This window comes from Cucumis sativus, chromosome 7, assembly GCF_000004075.3.
Source record: "Cucumis sativus cultivar 9930 chromosome 7, Cucumber_9930_V3, whole genome shotgun sequence".
NCBI lineage: Eukaryota > Viridiplantae > Streptophyta > Magnoliopsida > Cucurbitales > Cucurbitaceae > Cucumis > Cucumis sativus.
This window is the reverse complement of record NC_026661.2, coordinates 20,418,465-20,438,875: the sequence shown is the minus strand read 5'-3', so window position 1 is coordinate 20,438,875 and position 20,411 is coordinate 20,418,465. Positions and strand designations below refer to the sequence as shown.

The 20,411-nt window shown below is 33.7% G+C and overlaps 3 protein-coding genes across 6 annotated transcripts; 2 read left to right on the top strand and 1 right to left on the bottom strand.

The window, feature by feature from the left end:
• Nucleotides 1-336: 336 nt before the first annotated feature.
• LOC101203372 (protein FAR1-RELATED SEQUENCE 6) lies at nucleotides 337-3,626 on the bottom strand. 2 transcript variants are annotated; one of them, XM_004136041.3, is made up of 2 exons: nucleotides 3,390-3,626; nucleotides 337-2,752 (listed from the first exon to the last, which is right to left on the bottom strand). In XM_004136041.3, exon 2 carries the CDS (start codon nucleotides 2,736-2,738, stop codon nucleotides 747-749), a length of 1,992 nt encoding a protein of 663 aa, XP_004136089.1. In that variant the 5' UTR covers nucleotides 2,739-2,752; nucleotides 3,390-3,626; the 3' UTR covers nucleotides 337-746. The 2 variants fall into 2 exon arrangements, with proteins under 2 accessions (XP_004136089.1, XP_031745288.1); XM_031889428.1 differs by lacking the exon at nucleotides 3,390-3,626 and adding an exon at nucleotides 3,211-3,383.
• Nucleotides 3,627-4,848: 1,222 nt separating this feature from the next.
• On the top strand, nucleotides 4,849-9,590 carry LOC101210082 (cis-3-alkyl-4-alkyloxetan-2-one decarboxylase). The gene is made up of 11 exons (XM_004135814.3): nucleotides 4,849-5,201; nucleotides 6,118-6,193; nucleotides 6,264-6,349; nucleotides 6,653-6,746; nucleotides 6,836-6,912; nucleotides 7,065-7,192; nucleotides 7,527-7,598; nucleotides 8,362-8,432; nucleotides 8,782-8,857; nucleotides 8,953-9,096; nucleotides 9,245-9,590. The coding sequence occupies exons 1-11, from the start codon at nucleotides 4,893-4,895 to the stop codon at nucleotides 9,282-9,284; spliced, it is 1,173 nt and encodes a 390-aa protein (XP_004135862.2). The 5' UTR covers nucleotides 4,849-4,892; the 3' UTR covers nucleotides 9,285-9,590.
• Nucleotides 9,591-10,569: 979 nt separating this feature from the next.
• Nucleotides 10,570-15,537, top strand: LOC105436195 (putative pentatricopeptide repeat-containing protein At3g15930). Of its 3 annotated transcripts, XM_031888337.1 has the most exons (6): nucleotides 10,570-13,500; nucleotides 13,585-13,670; nucleotides 13,783-13,859; nucleotides 14,828-14,980; nucleotides 15,096-15,179; nucleotides 15,285-15,537. In XM_031888337.1, exon 1 carries the CDS (start codon nucleotides 10,981-10,983, stop codon nucleotides 13,213-13,215), a length of 2,235 nt encoding a protein of 744 aa, XP_031744197.1. In that variant the 5' UTR covers nucleotides 10,570-10,980; the 3' UTR covers nucleotides 13,216-13,500; nucleotides 13,585-13,670; nucleotides 13,783-13,859; nucleotides 14,828-14,980; nucleotides 15,096-15,179; nucleotides 15,285-15,537. The 3 variants fall into 3 exon arrangements, with proteins under 3 accessions (XP_031744197.1, XP_031744195.1, XP_031744196.1); XM_031888335.1 differs by having other exon boundaries at nucleotides 10,570-13,670; XM_031888336.1 differs by having other exon boundaries at nucleotides 10,570-13,670; nucleotides 14,752-14,980.
• The last annotated feature ends 4,874 nt before the right edge of the window (nucleotides 15,538-20,411 follow it).

The following is a 20,411-nucleotide window of genomic DNA, read 5'->3' as shown; positions in this document are numbered from 1 at the left end:
ATCTCTATGGTTTCATATGATTAAATATTTTCAAGTAATAACGAAAGATTAATAAATTCAAATTTTCCTGTATCTAAATTCAATCTAATGTATTTTTAATAAACTTTAAATCTTATTTTATATGGTTTGAATAAAAAATTGGAGAATACGTAGATTTGAATAATTCTGTAAGATGAACAATTTATAAAACAAGATTAAAAAATTAATCAACAAAATTTATTTTTATAAAATGCACCATTAATATGTTGTTATGATTTTTACTCCATGATAATACATTTTCATTAGTTATATATATATAAATAATAAAAAAAACACAAAGAATAGATGAAATTGGAGTTTGGTGAGAGAGATGTTATTGGTTGGATCTCATTGTCTTCAAATAAATATCATTAAAATTAGATTTTTCCCTGTCAATACCCAGGAACAAAAATTTCCCCTTAAATGACACAACTTCCCAATTTTCTCCCCTCTTCTCTTTTGATCAAAAAATAAAATCCCAATACTTTATCCTATAACTCTTTAAATTAAATCTCCCCCGTTCTTCTTACTTTTAATTACCTCCAATTTCATGGAGAAGAGATAAACAGGCACCAGATTCACAAAAAGAAAAAGAAAAATAAAAATAAAGTGAAGAAGACTTTACACTAATTCACAGTAAAAATTTCCTATCAAATGGTATAACGAAAAAACTATTTCTATCTAGATGAGCATGTCACAGTCAAGCTGCAGCCTTCGAGCAGAGTTATTCATGCTTCTTTTCTGTTTTCATGAACCTTACTTAATGATTCCTCAAAAGCTTGCAATGCAGCTTTGTAATGATCAAGAGAAATCGCACCCTCTTCTACAACTTGTAAGGCACTTTTGTACAGCTGATTGAACCATTGCACACGCTCAGTGTCATCAGAAAGATTGGTTTCATGATCTGAAACATACAATCTCTTGTAATCCTTTTTCCATCGTGATAAGATGTACCTAGAAGGAATCTCCTCGACCCCGTTGAAATTAAGTACACACAATGCATGGCGACATAGATATCCATAGAAGTTGAAGCAACTGCATATACAACGAACCTCGCCTGCTGTTCTGTTATAAAGAACCTCGTATTCTCGAATCTCCCTTCTATTACCATCACTCACTACACGTTCCTTCACCAAGAATATGACCAACGGACCATCAACTTGTAACTGTGTTGTGCTGAAGCATGAATACATTTCTTCAACTTCAAACTGGAATTTTGTGAATATTTCTCTTGTAAACACTTTGGAGAGCTGCAACTCAAAAGAACATCTCGTTTTTAAAGTGGGGGAAGAGTTTCTTGATTCCATATCGGCAGAGGTCTCTTCCTTGTACTTCTTTTGTAAAGCCAGTTCGTACTTGTCAAGAAATTCCTTCAATGGGGTTTGTTTGTGGACATACTTATCAAAGAAGGGATTTAGCTTCTCCCCTCGGCGCATGGAAGACATTCCAGCAAAAAATGTGTCTTTCAAATAAACAGGAGCCCACCGACCTCGGTCTTCAAATACAGATCTAAGCCATTCATGATCGCCAATTCCAAATCGTTGGATCATGAATCTCCAAGCAGAGTCAAATTCAATCACTTTCAGAGTTTCATAGACTGCTTTATTAAAAGCCTTTCTGATGGCATCATAATTCCGCAGTCCTCCCAGCTTCTCAGGCACTTTCTTCATGATAAAAGACAGACCGAAGCGATGTTGAGACTTTGGGAATACCTCTGCAATTGCAGTTTGCAAATGCTGGCACCTATCTGTAATAATTGTTTGAGGAGAGCGGCCCAACATACACGACAGCCAAGCTCTAAATAACCAAGTATAAGATTCTGTTGTCTCACCAGCCAAGAGGCCACAACCAAGCAGCACTGACTGACCATGGTGATTTATTCCAACAAATGCCACAAGAGGAATCTCAAATTTATTGGACAAATATGAATTGTCAAAGCAGACAACATCGCCAAAAAAAGCACATGCAGCTCTTGATCGTGCGTCAACCCAAATCATATTACGTAGGCGCCCTTCATCATTGAGATCCGTCAAGTAATAGAAGTTCGGATTAGTCAACTGCATGCGACATAGGTAGTTATAAATGGCTTGCGAATCACCTTTTTTAAGGTTCAAATGATCTGGATGGTCAGGAAAAATCCGAATTTTTTTCACACTAGAATCTGAGGTCCCACTGCCACCAGCATCAATCACAAGTGCTCGATACAATTTGATAGTTCGATCATCTGCATCAGAGCTCAATTGCATTTTCCTTTTAGCACCACCATTCATCTTCTTCATCGATTTGTAAATCTTAGAACCTAATAAATGGTTATGCTCTGTTGAAACTTCAAGAACCCTCCATCTTTGTGAATCCATTAGCCTCATCCTTATCATTGCAGGACAACCAGTTCTCGTATCCTTTCTTAATCGGTTGACATCTTTAATTCTTTTGAAACCTTGGCTGCTGCAACAGAGTACCGCACCATACTTTTCCCTACTATTCCTCTTAAACCACGAATTCTTCACTCTAACACGAAAACCAACTTCCTTAGCATAACAATTATAGTAATTGTAAGCATCCTCGTAAGACTCAAATTCCATTCCAACAGCGGGTACAACAAATTCCTTCCTTCCATGATGACCACCTAACTCTGAAATTGGAGCATCTTCATCTACCTCTTTACGATTGTCACTGTGTTCCACATGAGATGATTGCTCACTGGTAAGAGAGGGTTCCATAATTCATTCAACCCCTACACATTAAATAACCGCTTTCTAATCAGCAATGAACAATTAACTCTATTCACAAAATCAATTCATTAAGGCAATAGATTATCAACCCTCCACAATTTCTGGGTCTTCACCATCTCACAAACTACCTGGTTTCAATTTCAATGCCATAAAGAAAACAAGAGAAACTCATTTCTACAAATTAGAAAGACATTTTAGACAAAATGATTCAAACAATACAAGAATCTACAAGAAATCCCCAGGCAAGAAATCGGTTTCTGTGTATCTCAAGTTCCCAAAACATAAGATTTAGGGGTTTCCTCCCTGCCCACCGTGTCTAAAATTCCTAAACCCAAACACATAACTTTAAACGAATACCACCACTAAAGATTCCAGAAATCATAACTCAAAAACAACCTTGAATCTTATCCTTCATCTAAGAGAACAAACAAAAACACAAAACCTCAAATCCTCGAATTACCCAAATTATAAACTCGGAAACAAACCCCATTCATCTCGTTCGTCAACTTTCCCCTTCCCGGAACGCAATTATATGCGAAAGGGAGTTCAAAGTAATTCCCGGATAGAAAATGACAACAGAAAAATAAACCCTGGAGAAGAGTTAAAGTAGAGAAAAGAGAGGGAATTGAGGGGAATTACAGAACATTGATGAAGAAGGTGAGATCTCGGGCGTAGTTGCCAATTGCCGATAGATGCTGGACGATTCTGAAGCTGTGATCCGAGAAGGATGAACGCCGTCGACCTGAGAACTACGGCGGGTCGGGTCCGGTAAGGATCCGAATTGCTCAAATTTATTTTTACTTTCTTCTCTGTACAGTGGATTTCCAACTTTGGCGAGTTCAACCACCGCTGTGGAAGCTTCGAAACTTTCCCCTTATTCCGTTATTTCAAGGTTTTAATGTGCTACGCCCATTTTCTCCTGTTATTCCGTTGAGCTCGGTTGATCTAACGCCCGTTGTTGTTTCTTAGAATCTGAACCGTCAAGATGTAAGTGCAAACCTTATTTATTTACGGGCAAATTACAAATATTATCAAATGATGTGATATTAAATTTATCTTCCCCATCGTCAATTTCATATATATATATATACATACTTTTTTTGCTACGTATATCTTGCATATAAACTAAGTCAATTGATCAAGCAACCGCAACTACATATAATGATACCACTAAGTCTCTGATTATTACACCATTTTAAGAGGAGAAATGATTGTCTTTTCACAATGCATCAACGTTGAGTTTGAAGAAGTAATTAATGTTATACCTATCCATTAAAATGATAATTTTAATCTATAATAAAGCCAAAGTCTCCTTATAACAATGAAATGCATGACCTCGTACCTCAATTAAATAGGTATGTTTTTTTTAGTACAATACAAATTTGAACACATACTTTATAGCCAATACTAAACTCATATTTTATTAAAATCAATCGAGGTAGATTGAATTTTTCGTTGACATTCACTGTCACAAGCACAAGTGGTGGGAAATGTGATGTGTAAAGAAACACAAAGAATGAAGTATGCAATCAGCTCTTTTATGGAGTTTTATCCCTAAATGCAAGAAAGACGATGATATAACTGCAAACGTGGGTGTATCTTGTCTGTTCACTTATGAATAAAAAGTTTCAAATATAATTTTTTTTAAATGTGATTGTTGACACAATAAATGAATGTGCTTGGCATATAAGGATTAGTTAAGTAAGCATTCAATCGTGCAGGTTACTTGTTTTTATTTTGATTTGTTAATTTTTACTAGGTCGTTGCTTCATAATAACTATATTTTTAGAATCTATTTGAGTAATATTTATAATTCACATCTGAACACAACTTTCAAATTATTTTATCAATAATGAAGGTTATACACATGTTTATCCTTATGCTTTAATCATTGTAATTTTAAAATTATATGAATTATATTTTATTTATCTGAATTTAAGAATAAAACTGTCAAATTAAATATAGTTAAATAGATATTAGTTATTGCCTTGTCAAGGTATATGGATTGAATTTTTGGATGCTAATAGTAATGCATCAAATTTATAATTTAACAAATATATATTTTGCAGATATTAAATATATAAAAAAGTATTAAAAGGAAAGGTCCGTTAAAACCGTTGGTTCTCAGCCTCAAAACCTGTCATGGAGGCAATGGCCAGGGCCGTGCTCTCTCAGCCCCTCAGCTGCTCGTCACCTTATCCACTCTCTTCCCTTTCCGCCTCCACCAGATCATACTGTTACTTCACTGCCGCCACCACAAGAATCAGACCGCCATCTTCCCCCGGAAGAATCATAGCCAGTGCCAAGGGAAAAGACGAAGCGAACGATGGCGATGCTGATTCAACCGGGTTCAACCCGTTTGGGTTCGTCACTGACAATCCGTCAAGCCGAAGTGCGATTCAACTTCCCGAGAGCCCGGCTGAGGATGGCAATGTCGGCCAGATGCTCTATGTAAGTACAATTCATTTTCTATGGCAGCAAAACGTAGTTTAAATCAGTGATCGGGTTGAACGCATCGGAAAATTGAATTCCCGTTCTGACAATCAATTGGTCAATTGAGCGGTGAGTTTATTGGAAAATTACTGATTCAAGCTAGCATGGAACCGATCTGGTCGTGGTTGTCAATTGTGATAATTAACTCGTGTGTGACCTAATTATCTTTATTTCTTGTGTTCAAGTGGATTATCAATTGAAAATGAGTAGCATATTATATGAGAGATTTGAGCTCCAATTTTCAGTTGCTGTCGTTACATTGTATTGGAGCTTGGAAGGTTTTGAAATTTAGTTGCCTTTTGCTTGGTTCTCAAAGTTTGTAAATGTATCTTAACTTTGACTCTGGGTGGTGTGTTAAGTAGTTCTAACTTTAAAAATATTTAATAGATTCTTAATTTTCAATTTTGACCTATTTATGAACTTTTTAAATTCATCAATCACATACAAAATTGCAACCATAGAATTCCATCCGACATAGAATTTGGATTTGTATCTAGCCGATCAGTTACTTCTTAAAAAATTCGGATGTATTAGATCCCTTAAACACAGAATTGAAAGTTTAGGGACTTATGAAACACCTAGATCTTATCGGACACAAAGTTGATAGTTCAAGGACCTATGAAATATTTTGAAAGTAGGGAATAAATGGACACAAACCTACAATTTAACCTTATATTTTAGTCCATCGATTGCTTTACGGAGTTTAATGGAACTAGCTGGGCTATAAAAATGAATCCATTATCGTCTTATGTCTGGAATTTGTTTATTTCTCCGTCTTTCCGCAGTGTTGTGTAGTCTTCATGGATTTTTATTGCAGCTGAAATTAGATTACATTGTACATTTTAATGCATCTAACATATTTATCTTTCAATAGAGAATAGAGGACAAGGGAAAGGAATATGGCTCTTACGTAAAAGCTGGGAAATTCAGATGGTTTGTTAGAGAAACTGGTACGTCATTTCAGTTACTTCCAAGTTATTCGGTTCAGTGTTGAGCATTGAGAATTTTTTGATATTGTAGGGTCTGCCAAAAGCCGACGGGGAACTATAGTCTTCCTTCATGGCGCTCCAACACAATCTTATAGCTATCGAGTTGTTATGTCCGAGGTCTTGCTAAAATAATGTTTAAAACTGCATTGAACTTTCTTGTTATCAAGTTTCCAAAATCTCAAAACCATGGAACTCATACACTTGTCAATTGAAGGGTCGTGATAGAAAGACTTGTAGTGTTCTTCAACCTCATTTTTCTTGCAACTGAAATCTTGGCAGGACTGAGTTTGGATAGTTAGACCATCCACGTGCCCTTAAATTTCAATCTTGATCTCATGATAATTTAATATTTAATCTTAGCATTTCTTTTATCTGAAACTTAAACCTTTTTAAATTCACTTCGTTTGTTGTATTGGCTAGTTGTCTGCTTTTGGATTCCACTGCTTTGCTCCTGATTGGATAGGATTCGGTTTCAGTGACAAACCGCAACCAGGATATGGCTTTAATTATACAGGTTTTTGGAATTTTTAATCACTTATTTTATAGTAACTAGCTGCTTGGATATATTCTTTTGTGGTATATGTGAAATTTGCATTGACACAGAGAAAGAGTACCACGAGGCACTCGACAAACTACTTGATATGCTCGGTATCAACACACCCTTTAATCTAGTGATTCAGGTTTGATTTGAAATTTCTAGAAAAAAGTTTTTCATATAAAATTAGACACATGGCCAGGCTGACATGCTTGTGTCATGAAGATTGATTGCTCAACAATGCACATCTATTCATGTCCTACTGTATTAATAATCTTAACACAATCTTTCTTGAAGGGTTTTCTGGTGGGATCATATGGATTAACATGGGCCTTGAAAAATCAGAGCAGGATATCAAAGATTTCCATTCTAAACACTCCATTAACGGTTTCTTCTCCTGTTCCTGGGTTGTTTCAACAGCTAAGGTTCAGTACGATGATTCTAACTAATGCATTGAAAATATAATATGCAAATGTTCATGTTAAACCCATTTCTTAAATCTTCACCACGAGTTTCAGAATCTTCATTTAGGCATACGATGAAATAACTAACTGAACCATATTAATTTTGTGCTTCTCTTTTAGTTCTTATTTTCTAGCAAAGCATCGGTCAATTTGTTATAAATTGAGTAATTTTCTTAATTTTTATTAAGAATCAATCTAACAGTTCACTTTTGATCTTGGAAATACCTTTCCTTTTCTTTAATTCTTTTCAAGTTCTTGTTAATGATATGTTTCAGTTTGTTTGCTCTGTGAGTAGGATCCCCCTGTTTGGTGAATTTACATGCCAGAATGCAGTTATGGCTGAACGTTTTATTGAAGCAGGTAGCGCGTATGTATCTAAGAGCATCTTGACACTGGATTGTTCTTCGATTAATCCTTCCTATCTTCCCTGTGATGTAATTCAAAACTACAAAGCATTAGAATCTTCATTAATCCACAGAAAAGATCAATATACAGATTAGACTGAAACTAAGAGTTATGACTATGACAAGGAATTCATCCAAGAGCGTAATAGATTTAGCGACAACTAATACATGTATTATCTTTTTTGACACAGTAAGTTTGATGCAAGAGTCTCTTCTGAACACATAAATAACTGATTTACATTTTACAGTTTGTTGTGTTGGAACTAGTGATACTATAAGATATTTGTTATTTACCAAGGGCTTGGGATGTTGAAGATACCGTCCCAAAGGTTTTAATTTCAAGTCCCCAAATTAAAAACTTAATAACCGCTTAAGTTGTCTCTTGGAGTGAACAAAGACTCCCAACATTGGTGGGGTGAGCCAAAAACTGCCAACAACTAGTGGGGTGAGCCACGATCATTGTGCAAGGAGTAAATCCTCAACGTTTTGGCTTTGTATTTTTTGGAAGATATTTAGGTCATATTTTTGGTTTCTTCTCTTTTAAATTCTTGGACTATGAGATAGATATCTTATCTGGGCAAGTTGATGTAGTTTTCCTTTTTAGATGAACGATTGATGTGTACATTTACTTTCCTGTATGTACGCAATTCATCTAATAGTATGTCTTGATTTTAGAATATTAACCACATTACGCAGACGCTGACAGACTATTTTCTCTGCTTGTAGATACGTATTAAAGCTGGAAAAGGCCGATGTTTATAGACTTCCATACTTGTCTAGTGGAGGACCTGGTTTTGGTAAGTAGCAAATTTTATCAATTAGAAAGAATTTTGTTTTCAGACCATGCGTGGGATCTAGGGATCAAACCAGCCTTGCATTTAATATTACATGTTTGATGCAAGTTGAGCTAGCAAACTTTATCATTTAAACTGGATTAATACAATAATTCTAAATTACCCTTTATCAAATAAAATTTTTGAATTAACTTATCCATGGCAATATGCTCTTTTATCCAATACATCCAGTTAAAATTAATCTCTCATGCAGAAGATCAATTCCCTGGGCCATGAGAAATGAATCTAGTAATCAATCCCAAATCCTGAAAACGGACAACTCTATACTTTTCTAATTTCCCCTTCTTTTCAGCTTTACTTGAAGCAGCAAGAAAAGCTAATTTCAATGATATCTTAAGTCGGATAACTGCTGGCTTTGCATCTGGAAGGTCAGTTTTTCTGCTTTAATATCAAGACAAGAAATTAAGCCCACATGAAAAAAGCTCATCATTAATAAATAACAAAAAATTACTGTTGCTCACAGATGGGACAAACCAAGTCTTGTTCTTTGGGGCCTTTCAGACAAGTATCTACCTCAGTCCATTGCCGAAGAGTTTCAAAAACAGAACTCAACAACAATCCAACTCAAGTTAATTGAAGGAGCTGGCCATATGCCCCAAGAGGACTGGTAAAATTTTATCTATACCGCTTTGTCTTTTTAGTTCCACAATATATGAGATAGGTCATTCGAGTCCGGTTGATTGAGGTTTAGATGTTTGAACTATACTCCAGTGGGGTTCTTTAAATTATTTTAAGTCTTTGGTTATCATAAACAGGCCCGAGAAGGTCATTGAGGCTTTGCGGTCGTTTTTCTGAAACTTTACGGGAGAATTTGCGTTGCCATCTCAAGATTCTTGGTAATTTTAATGTGCATAAATGTAGTTGATTTGTATGTATCTATATTAATGGTTCATCACCCATACATGAAAGGATTCCTCGATGAATATTTCTTCCTGTGGTATGCCTAGGAAATTAGAGGATATTTGGATGAAAAATATATTATAGGGCGTCCATTTCAAGGAAATCTTAGGTGCCTAAATTAATATAACTTCTATAATTCCTTTCTAATTTGTCCAATTACTTTATCTCTGTGCTAAATTAATCTCTAATACTATTCCACCACAGCTACAACTATGACTATTCTTTGATTTTCTCATCCGATCTTTATTTTTGGATATTCTAACCCTTCCACCAGTTGATTGATAGTGAATTATTTAGGGTTGAATCCTATTTTGTTTAGTGAAATTTCACGCTTATTATATTTTTTTACTCTTGAATCTTTATTTATTTTATTTTTAAGTCTTCCATTGGTTTTGTGAAAATTAAAATTGTGAACATTACTCTCATTTAGATTGGTTTGTTTTGTTATCTATTAGGTTTACAAAAATTTATTGTTGTTTTTAAAATTTAACCAAAGATTCGAGTGCCACCCAAGGAATGTGAAAGTTTATATTATTTAATTTAGAAAGAAAAAACAAATAGAAAATTTAAAAACATACAACTAAAATTAAAGACAAATTTACCTAAATAGAAGAAAATATGAAAATTTTGATCATATAGCAAAAATAAATAAATAAATAAATTTTGTTGTTATCTATTTCAGACTTGGATTAAAATTTTGTCTGTAAATCCTTTTTCAATTCTTCTATTTTTTAAAATCTTCGTTTAAAAGTATTATTTTTTTCCTTCCAATTTTTATTATAATTTTTATATTTATGAAAAAAGCACATGATCCCTAGCCAAATTCTAAATACAAAATCAATGTTTGTATTCTATTTTTTATTTTCAAGACTCAGTTTGGTTTTAGAAAGCATAAATAGAAATTAAGGTTGTATTAAAAAATAACAATACTAATAATATGTAAGAATGATGATTCAAAATTATAATTATCTTCATCAATCAAATTATATTTAAATTGATTGTTTTGAAACATCTATTAATCAACCTATTTTAGATGTAAAAGTTATTATTGCAAATGATAAGTGATTTTAGTAAAATAATTTCAAAAAATGCCCTAAACTCATAATAAATCACAAGTTAACAGAATTTTATTCAATATTTGCGAAACAATCAATCAATTAAACTCAATCAAACTCTTTTGGCAAATTCAAGCCCAAGCTCATTGGACCATATCAAACAATGTTGGTTCGATCTCACGCTTTGTGAACAGCCATTCCCCACGGCTCGGTTGCAATTCACCGACCGCGAATAAACCGAGACGAACCGAACCGGGTGCCCATCTACACAAATTGGCCGACCGACGTCCGACGACATTGCCTGTTTATTGGACGTAAAAACATTGCATCTACTAAACTTCATGACTCGATCGTTCCCAGCCCAAAGCAAAAGCATGAAGGCATCTACATTGGAGAGATGGAATGGGCGGAGGGTGAGTTGGGTGAGTTCTTCTTCCATAGTTGGTTTGATTTTTTTTGGGCTTAAGGTGTTTGATGTAATGTGGAAGAAAAATTATTTTGGGTGTCAATGAATTGAGGAAGTTTTCGACACATTCATGCCAGTCCCGGTGCGTTTCAGGACTCTGTTGCATCATCGTCATGTAAAAAAACCCAAGCAAATGACCACCATTGCCGCTACTTCCTCAGCTTTAAAGTCGTTCTCTCCACCCACCCACCCTCTAATCTCTCTTCTCGAGACCTGCGAATCCATGGACCAGCTTCAGCAAGTCCATTGTCAAGCAATTAAAAAAGGTCTCAATGCTAACCCAGTTCTGCAAAACAGAGTCATGACCTTTTGTTGTACTCATGAATATGGTGACTTTCAATATGCACGTCGCCTGTTTGATGAAATTCCCGAACCCAATTTGTTCATCTGGAACACAATGATTAGGGGCTACTCCCGGTTGGATTTTCCTCAGCTTGGAGTTTCTTTGTATTTGGAGATGTTGAGGAGAGGTGTTAAGCCTGATCGTTACACCTTTCCGTTCCTGTTCAAAGGATTTACAAGAGACATTGCATTGGAATATGGAAGACAGCTTCATGGCCATGTTTTAAAGCATGGGCTTCAGTATAATGTCTTTGTTCACACTGCTTTGGTACAAATGTATCTTTTGTGTGGCCAACTTGATACGGCTCGTGGGGTTTTCGATGTTTGTCCCAAAGCTGATGTGATTACTTGGAACATGATAATTTCTGCTTACAATAAAGTTGGTAAGTTTGAGGAATCAAGAAGACTTTTTCTTGTTATGGAGGATAAACAAGTGCTGCCCACCACGGTGACCCTTGTTTTAGTGCTGTCGGCTTGCTCCAAATTGAAAGATTTAAGAACTGGGAAGAAGGTTCATAGTTATGTGAAGAACTGCAAGGTTGAGAGCAATTTGGTTCTTGAAAATGCTATGATTGATATGTATGCTGACTGTGGGGAAATGGATTCTGCCCTTGGGATTTTCAGGAGTATGAATAACAGAGATATCATTTCTTGGACGACAATTGTATCTGGGTTTACCAACTTGGGAGAAATTGATGTTGCTCGTAACTACTTCGACAAGATGCCAGAGAAAGACTATGTTTCATGGACTGCCATGATCGATGGATATATCCGTTCAAACCGATTCAAAGAAGCATTGGAACTGTTCCGCAATATGCAAGCAACCAATGTAAAGCCTGATGAGTTCACTATGGTCAGCGTTCTAACTGCTTGTGCACATTTAGGGGCCCTAGAGTTAGGAGAATGGATAAGAACTTACATCGACCGGAACAAGATCAAGAATGACCTATTTGTTAGAAATGCTTTGATAGACATGTACTTTAAGTGTGGAGATGTTGACAAAGCAGAAAGTATATTCAGAGAGATGAGCCAGAGAGACAAGTTTACATGGACAGCCATGATAGTTGGCCTTGCAGTCAATGGCCATGGTGAGAAAGCTCTTGACATGTTTTCTAACATGCTAAAAGCTTCAATTTTGCCAGATGAGATTACTTACATTGGTGTTCTTTCTGCTTGCACTCACACTGGCCTGGTAGACAAAGGTCGTAAGTATTTTCTTAGGATGACATCCCAACACGGTATTGAACCCAATATAGCACACTATGGTTGTCTGGTTGATCTTCTTGCTAGAGCTGGTCGTCTAAAAGAAGCCTATGAAGTCATCGAGAACATGCCAATAAAAGCCAATTCCATTGTCTGGGGAGCTCTTCTAGCTGGTTGTAGAGTTTATAGAGAATCCGATATGGCTGAAATGGTTGTGAAGCAGATTCTTGAGTTGGAGCCTGACAATGGTGCTGTCTATGTTCTCCTGTGTAATATATATGCAGCATGCAAAAGATGGAATGACCTGCGAGAATTGAGACAGATGATGATGGACAAAGGAATAAAAAAAACACCCGGTTGCAGTTTGATAGAGATGAATGGCAGGGTTCACGAATTTGTAGCTGGAGACCGATCACACCCTCAAACTAAAAATATTGATGCCAAGTTGGATAAAATGACCCAAGACCTGAAACTTGCAGGATATTCACCTGATATCTCAGAAGTGTTCCTTGACATAGCAGAAGAGGATAAAGAGAACTCAGTCTTTCGTCATAGTGAGAAATTGGCCATTGCTTTTGGACTCATTAATTCCCCGCCTGGGGTCACAATTAGAATCACAAAGAACCTTCGAATGTGCATGGATTGTCACAATATGGCAAAGTTAGTCTCAAAGGTGTATAATAGAGAAGTAATTGTTAGGGACAGAACCAGATTCCACCATTTCAAACATGGTTTATGTTCGTGTAAAGATTACTGGTGATGGCCTTGAATTCTTAAATCAATAGCCTCCCTCTCTAAACTCAACTCTTTCTAGCTGTTTACTAATATCTAAATCCACAAGTAATCGACGCAAGTATTTGTATTCAAGAAAAAAACACAAAATTTTCACAATTCCACCTGACAAAAGAAAGCGTTCAAAATTTATTTCATTCAGTATTAACACAAATTCATAACTTCAAATGACCAATACACTTCACTACTACAGCCAAATTCCACAACATTGAGAATCTTGATGGGAAATTCAGATGGTTTGTTAGAGAGACTGGTATGTCGTTTCTGCTACTTCCAAGTTAATACGTTCAATAATAGGCATTGAGAATTCTTTTGATCTTGTGGGGTCTTCCAAAAGCTGGCGGGGAACTATAGTCTTCCTTTATGGAGCGCTTCAACACAATCTTATAGCTATGGAGTTCTCATGTTCAGGGTCTTGCTAAGGTAATGTTTAAAGATTTAAACTGCATTAAACATTCTTCTTATCAAGATTCCAAAATCTTAAAACCTGAAAACAGACTAACCCCATAATTTTCTTCTTTCCCCTTCTTTTCAGCTTTTCTTGAAGCAGCAAGAGAAGCTAATTTCAATGGTATTTTTAGTCAAGATAACTGCTGGCTTTGCTTCTGGGAGGTTAGCTTTTCTCTTGTTACCTCCTTATTTTACATTAAACTATTTTTGGATGTTATTAATTTGTTACTGTCGCGTCATTTATCATTCAACATTTTATTAATACGTTGGCAACCGCAAATGAAAACGAGACCACACAATAAAATTTTCATAATAAAAGTTCGTTTTTATTTCCAAATCTCATTTCAGGTCATTGAACTTTATATAAAATTCATTTTAATCTTTTATCTTTAAAATTTAATACTACATCGTTAGGAACAAAAGTTGAAACCGAAATTAACATAAAATAGTATCTGTTCTTAGTATCTTGATAATATTCTTCCAAAAGTAGCATTTAACTAAATGTTTTCATTGGGCTGATGTTGATTTATTGTCTATTTCTTGTGCCATATTGATGTCAAATATTGAAATAAATGGCCTTATAAATAATTCTCCAGAGTAGAATATGTTACATCTAGGAGAAGAAAAATAGACAATTATAAAAGTCTGAGTGACAAATGAGGCTTTACCCTAGAACTAAGATATTGAATGGTAATTTGTCAAGATCTGAAAAACTTCTTTCTTTTTGGCAGTTCTGAAAAAAAGAATTCGTAACTATTTAGTTTTTTATTTTTGATTTTTGAAAATAAAACTTGCTTTCTCCCCATTTTTCACAACTGTTTGAATTCTTAATCAAATTCTATTTAGTTTTCATTTGTAAAAGAAAAAAAAAGTAAGTAGCTACTGTTTTTAAGCTTTGAAATTCCAAAAAAAAACCAAATGGTTATGATGGCCTAAAAATTTACCCAAAAAATTAACACATTCTGAAACCAAACCACTTCGAAATGCATGAATGTCAGGCTGTAATAAAATGGTTCAGCGTATGCTGGTGACTTCTTTTCTGCTTTAATGTCAGGATGAAAAATTAGGCTCACATGAAAAAGAAGAAAAGCTCATCATTAATAAATAACAAAAACTATTATGGGTCACAGATGGGATGGGACAAATCAAGCCTTGATCTTTGGGGCATTTTCAGACAAGTATCTACCTCAGTCCATTGGTAAAGAGTTTCAAAAAAATCATAACTCAACAACAATCCAGCTCAAGTTGCTTGAAGGAGCTGGCCATATGGCCCAAGAAGACTGGTACAAACTATATCTCATTTGCATTATTGCATGTAACTTTCAAGTTTCAAAAGTTTCTTACCTCTTGGTTGACTTCTTTTTATTGTCTTAAGTTTTTTTTTTTTATGATAAACAGGCACGAGAAGGTCGTCATCGAGGCTCTGCGGTCGTTTTCCTGAAACTTTACACGGGAATTTGCATTGCCATCTCAAGATTCCTGGTAATTTTATTGTGCTTTATATAAACATAGTTATTTAGTATGCATTTACATCAATGGTTCATCACCCATACATGAGAGATGAATATTTCTTCCACGTATATCTAGGAAACTGGAGGATATAATTAGGAGGAAAAATACACTATAGGGGCGTCCATTTCAAGGGAATCTTAGGTGCATACATCAACTTCTTTAATTCCTTTCTAATTTGTCCAATTAACTTCTCTCTCTGCTAAGTTAATCTCTGTACTTTTCTACAACCCCCCCACTGTCCTTGATTTTCTCATCCATCTATTCTAAGCCATCTTCTTTGTTGAATATTCTAATTCCTTCCAACCATAGTGAATTATCTAGGTTTTAATCCTGTTTTTTTTAATCTTTATTTGTTTTATTTTGATTTTTAAATTTTGGTTTCGTTACCGTATGATTTTTTAAACTAGATTAGATTTATTTGTTTTGTTCGCTACTGTTTGTCAAAAATCAAGGTTAAAGTAGTTTTGTTTTCATAATTTAATTCTTGTTTCTAATTTAGTAGGAAACCATTAAAAACATACTACTAAAACCAAAATCATTACCAGATGAAATCCAAATTTTGTTATTATTTTATTTTAGCTCATAAAATTTTCAAAAACAAAACACTTGATTGAGTTATTTTAGTCTATGGTATTAATTAACACCAACATATAACTCTTACATCCAAATATTTTCTTTTTCGTTTTGCTTATGAAATCTATGTTTATTGTCTCTCAACTCCTTGATCATGATTTTTACTTTTCTTACTTGAATTCTCAGATTAAATTCTAAATACAAAATCAAGTGTTTGAAACACAATTCAATGCCACATCTCATAAGAAATAGGAAAGAAGAAAATAAAAACAAAAGGTTGATATGATTTTCTTATTAAAAACACAATTTTCAGCCATAATGAAAACAATTGTGGACGGTAGCATCAACAACAATCAACCTTTTTTTTGTTTGTTTGAATTGGACCAAAACCATTTTTAATAATCAAAGACTATTTTGGAGAGAGAAAATGAAATCACAAAACTAAACATGTTTTTCTTGTGAAAATAAGTTTAGTGTTAATGTGATAACTATAAACTAGATTTTATTTTTATAATTGAATCACAGCCAAACACGTTTCACGAAAGTGTTTAGGGTTCATTATTCACTTGTTGTTGCAGTGAATTTTGTTCACGTTCAAAGTTTTGAAAAAGAACAAATGTCTCAATCTAATACACTTTAAACTTTTTTGTATCGACTCAAACTAAATACTAAAATTTCTTTAGTATGTTCTGATTTAAGCGTGAAAAAGGGTGTGAGTAGTCAAAAGTTTTGAAGATAGTGATTTTGTAATTGAAGATGAGGAGTGAAAAATATCGTGTATGATTGTAATAATTTTCCACTCTGTGGCCGGTGATTTTTCTCAAATTTGAGAGTTTTCCATTTCCAACTTTAATTATTACGTTGTTTTTCTTATTCCTCAAGTAGAATTGAGGTATTTTGGCTCGACAAGACTCCAACTAAAAGAAGAGGTTGCAACTAGGTAAAATGTGATGGACGGAATAGTTACAAAGGGTCTCCAAAGGAATCAAACCTCGCCGTGGTCCCTTTTTGTACCTCGAAACATTCAATCATTCCTCTCCTCCCAAATTCCCAAATTCCCAAATTACACTACACACCCCAACAAGCCAAGAAAAAAAAGGACCGTCTTTTCAAACTCCGTTACAACTCTTATTGTTCGAGAGTAATTTAAAAATGGTTTAAGCTCGTTAGTTTGAAACGTAGGTACTAGGCAGTAATAAGATAAACTGAATAAATGCATTGTTACCCAATTCAAACGAAGCTGAATGGATAAAACATAGACCATCAACTACCGACCATCATCTTTCTTCCATCCATCAATAATTGCATTGCAATACTTTTCTTCATCACCATTTCCAACAATGGTTCTTAGTTGTTCATTAAACTAAGTTAGTCCACTTCTTATCTTTCCTCCAAAATGCACATGTTTTCATTTCCATTTTAGGGTATCTTTAAACTTACCAATTCCCCAAACACCATTTATTTCTCAAGTACTCTTTCCCCCCTCTACTCTCTACCCTCTACCCTATTTCATATTCTATCACTTTTCTTTCTGTTTTTTCTTCTTCTACACATTCAATAAAATCCCAATCCCAATCCCTGTTTGGTTTGAACCTATTACAAAACTCATTTCTTTTTATATACTAAAAGCGATGCGAGAATTTTGGTAGAAAAATGAGGGTATGGTTGAAATTTCAAAAATTTTAAGGCTGGATTGAATGGTTTCATAAGTTTCATTTTACTTCTTGGAATTTTTACCTCCTCGTGAACTTTTTTTTCTTTTCTTGTGGAATATTTTGAAATGTTTGGTTCAACATTAATACCTAATTTGTATGTCAGATGAAGATTCATTCTAATACCAATTTTATTTTATTTTCAACAATGATAATTTGCTAATGGGTCTTCTAAAAGCATCTTAATTTTATAAGATGTTTGGTATATAACACAATTGCAAATATAAATTGCATTTTTTTATTGAAAAGTTATCGTAAGTAAATGATATGATTGTTAAAAATATTTACTAGCTTAATTTCAAATTTTATCTAAAAATTTTAAGTCCTTTTTGCTATAAATATTTTAGTTCATCAATATTGGATATGGATGTAATGCTTTTGGTTTCCATCAATCATAGTTGTTAAGAGTAGAAAAGAAAAAAAAATATATATAAAAAGAACAAAATAGTTTTCTTTTTTAATTGAAAGTAGTTTAAAATGTTGATGTCGATGGAGATATCGAGGTGATCTCAATTTTACCAAAATTTCGATAGAAATTTCGAGAAGTGTAATAAAGTTAAAATTTTTTTTTGTTAAAAGTAAAACATTTGACAAAATATTTACATTTTATAGAAAAATTAAGGGTAATAAATTTTAAAAACTCTTGAAAAATACATAAACTAACGTTGAACATTTAAAAACACAAAATTAGCAATCCGAACTCAATTAACCTATGAACAACCTAACAAATAAAAGAATATACACTTCCAAGAAATAAAATGCATTTAGTGATAACCTACCCTTCGTTTGACTCATAGTTTCTATAATTTCAATTGATTCCATATTTATTGTTCGTAGGAATAATTCCCAAACTCCCCATTGATCTTCTTGGCTAAGCTACCAAACATAATGTGAATTTTATGACAATTTTTCATATTTAATCACTTAGATCCATGTGGTCATTTAGTAGTATTAGTCTTAGTACTATTTATCCATCATTATTTTAACAATCAAAATTTTAATTTAATGAAGATTCTCGAAAAACTGCACAATAAACTACGAGGTACGTGTTACAAAGTACATGTAACACTCCGATATTAGGAATTGACGTTAATGAATCAATATCACATTTGAATTAGAGATAAAAATAAGAAAGACTTAAAAAATTAAAAGTTACTATTTATACCAACAATGTGCACCTTCTTCTTTGGTTGCTCGATCATGTAAACTTCAAAATTAAACATGCTTAGCTTAAAAGAGTAGTCCATCACGCTCTTGAGTAAAATCCAAGTAGTTTGATTTATACTTTGTCGTATGATCAAAGAATGGTGGACGGTGGTCATAAAATAAAATTAGATTTGATTTCTAATCCTTCTTAAATATATCTTTTTAGTTATGAAATTTGTAAGAATATGTATTTTAAGTTGAATTGAATTATATTAAAGACGATAATTAAATAGGTTAATAACACATCAAGTAAAATATTTATAAAATTTAATATATGCATGTGAAAATAATTGGATTATTATATTAACTAATTATTTTTGCTATTTGTTTAGGGAAATCTATTTACTTTTGTTCTCTACTTTCCATTTTTAACTTAAAAATCAAGTCAATTTTGAATTTTCTTTTTAGGGATGATCATCGATCGATCAAAGTTGGTTGTTATTATTATTTTTTTTTTTGACAAAATCGATCCCGGATCGACCATATTCAGTTTAGTAAAGTGTGATCTTGATATCGATGAGTAAGGGTTGATCTGTCGCGTCGGTTTAATAATTACAATGAAAATGATCAATTTGAAGCTTTTCGAAACCGACTTCTCTCGATTTCCCAAACCAAAGTTCGTTAGCTTGGTTTTTCAATCTATTATGCTCACACGTGGCGACAACTCTACTATGAAATTTAGGAAAGAAATCATAAATTTTATTTTGTTTTCTTTTTCTTTTAAGACTTCAATACTTAATTTTCGTTTGCGACGTACCGTTACAAGATTCTATTTTAATTTTTTTGTCTATCTAAGAATCAAACTATCAGTTTTTCAAAAATGGTAATACACATCTTATCTATAATCCGATACCCATTATCTGAAACGACTACTCTTTGGTTTCACCTACTACTACTACATACACAATACAAACACAAGATCATTTTCCAAAAAAAATAATAAGAAGAAAGAAGGAAGAGACGTTGATGTGAATCACTCAATAGATATGTCAAATATTGATCTCAAATTCTCATGTAATTAGATTCCTACTTGTACAAGTAAAAATGAATGACTCATCAATCTTTGTTTTCCATATTAAAAACGCAACATGTACACTCCAACATGCAAAACATCTTTTCACATTATTTCACTAATCACATTACACAAAAACAACCCATTCTAACAATTAATAATTAAAATTTGTAAACCTTCCATTTATTAAATTAAACCACTTTCACTTTTCTAAATCCATTAAATTTTCACCTATTTTTTACAACGTACCATTGCATGACATTAATTTAGAATCGAATAGGTATGTAATACAATACGTATTATGGTTATACCATGTAAGTTTTTTTTTTTTTTTTTAAATTTTTGAATGGAGAAAAGAAGAATTGATGTGAGAGTAAGGAAGGGTAAGGTGTAATTAAGGAAATGTAAATGAATTGAAGTAAGAAGAATGAGATTGGAGAAGGAGATTGGGTGTGTGATTCCTAAAATTGGAAGAAACATTTTAATGAGCGGTCCATAATTCCTTCCGCCCAATTGGTGAGAAAATCTAGATGTTACAAAACATCCTATAAAACAAAAGATGAACGGCTCATCTTTCTCCATTTCCATGTGTCAATCACTCAACCGTTCTTTCTCATCCTCTTCTTTCAACCTTTTTTGTTTTCTTCTCTCCGTCGTCTCTTCTTTCTTTTCCCTCTTCAAAAACCTCCAATCACATGT

Excerpts from the sequence above, each read along its gene's own strand:
- LOC101203372 (XM_004136041.3), bottom strand. The coding sequence starts at position 2,738 with ATGGAACCCTCTCTTACCAGTGAGCAATCATCTCATGTGGAACACAGT.
- LOC101210082 (XM_004135814.3), top strand. The coding sequence starts at position 4,893 with ATGGAGGCAATGGCCAGGGCCGTGCTCTCTCAGCCCCTCAGCTGCTCG. Across the intron at positions 8,433-8,781 it reads TAGTGGAGGACCTGGTTTTG|CTTTACTTGAAGCAGCAAGA; the intron begins GTAAGTAGCAAA and ends CCTTCTTTTCAG. Across the intron at positions 9,097-9,244 it reads CATATGCCCCAAGAGGACTG|GCCCGAGAAGGTCATTGAGG; the intron begins GTAAAATTTTAT and ends TATCATAAACAG.
- LOC105436195 (XM_031888337.1), top strand. The coding sequence starts at position 10,981 with ATGCCAGTCCCGGTGCGTTTCAGGACTCTGTTGCATCATCGTCATGTA.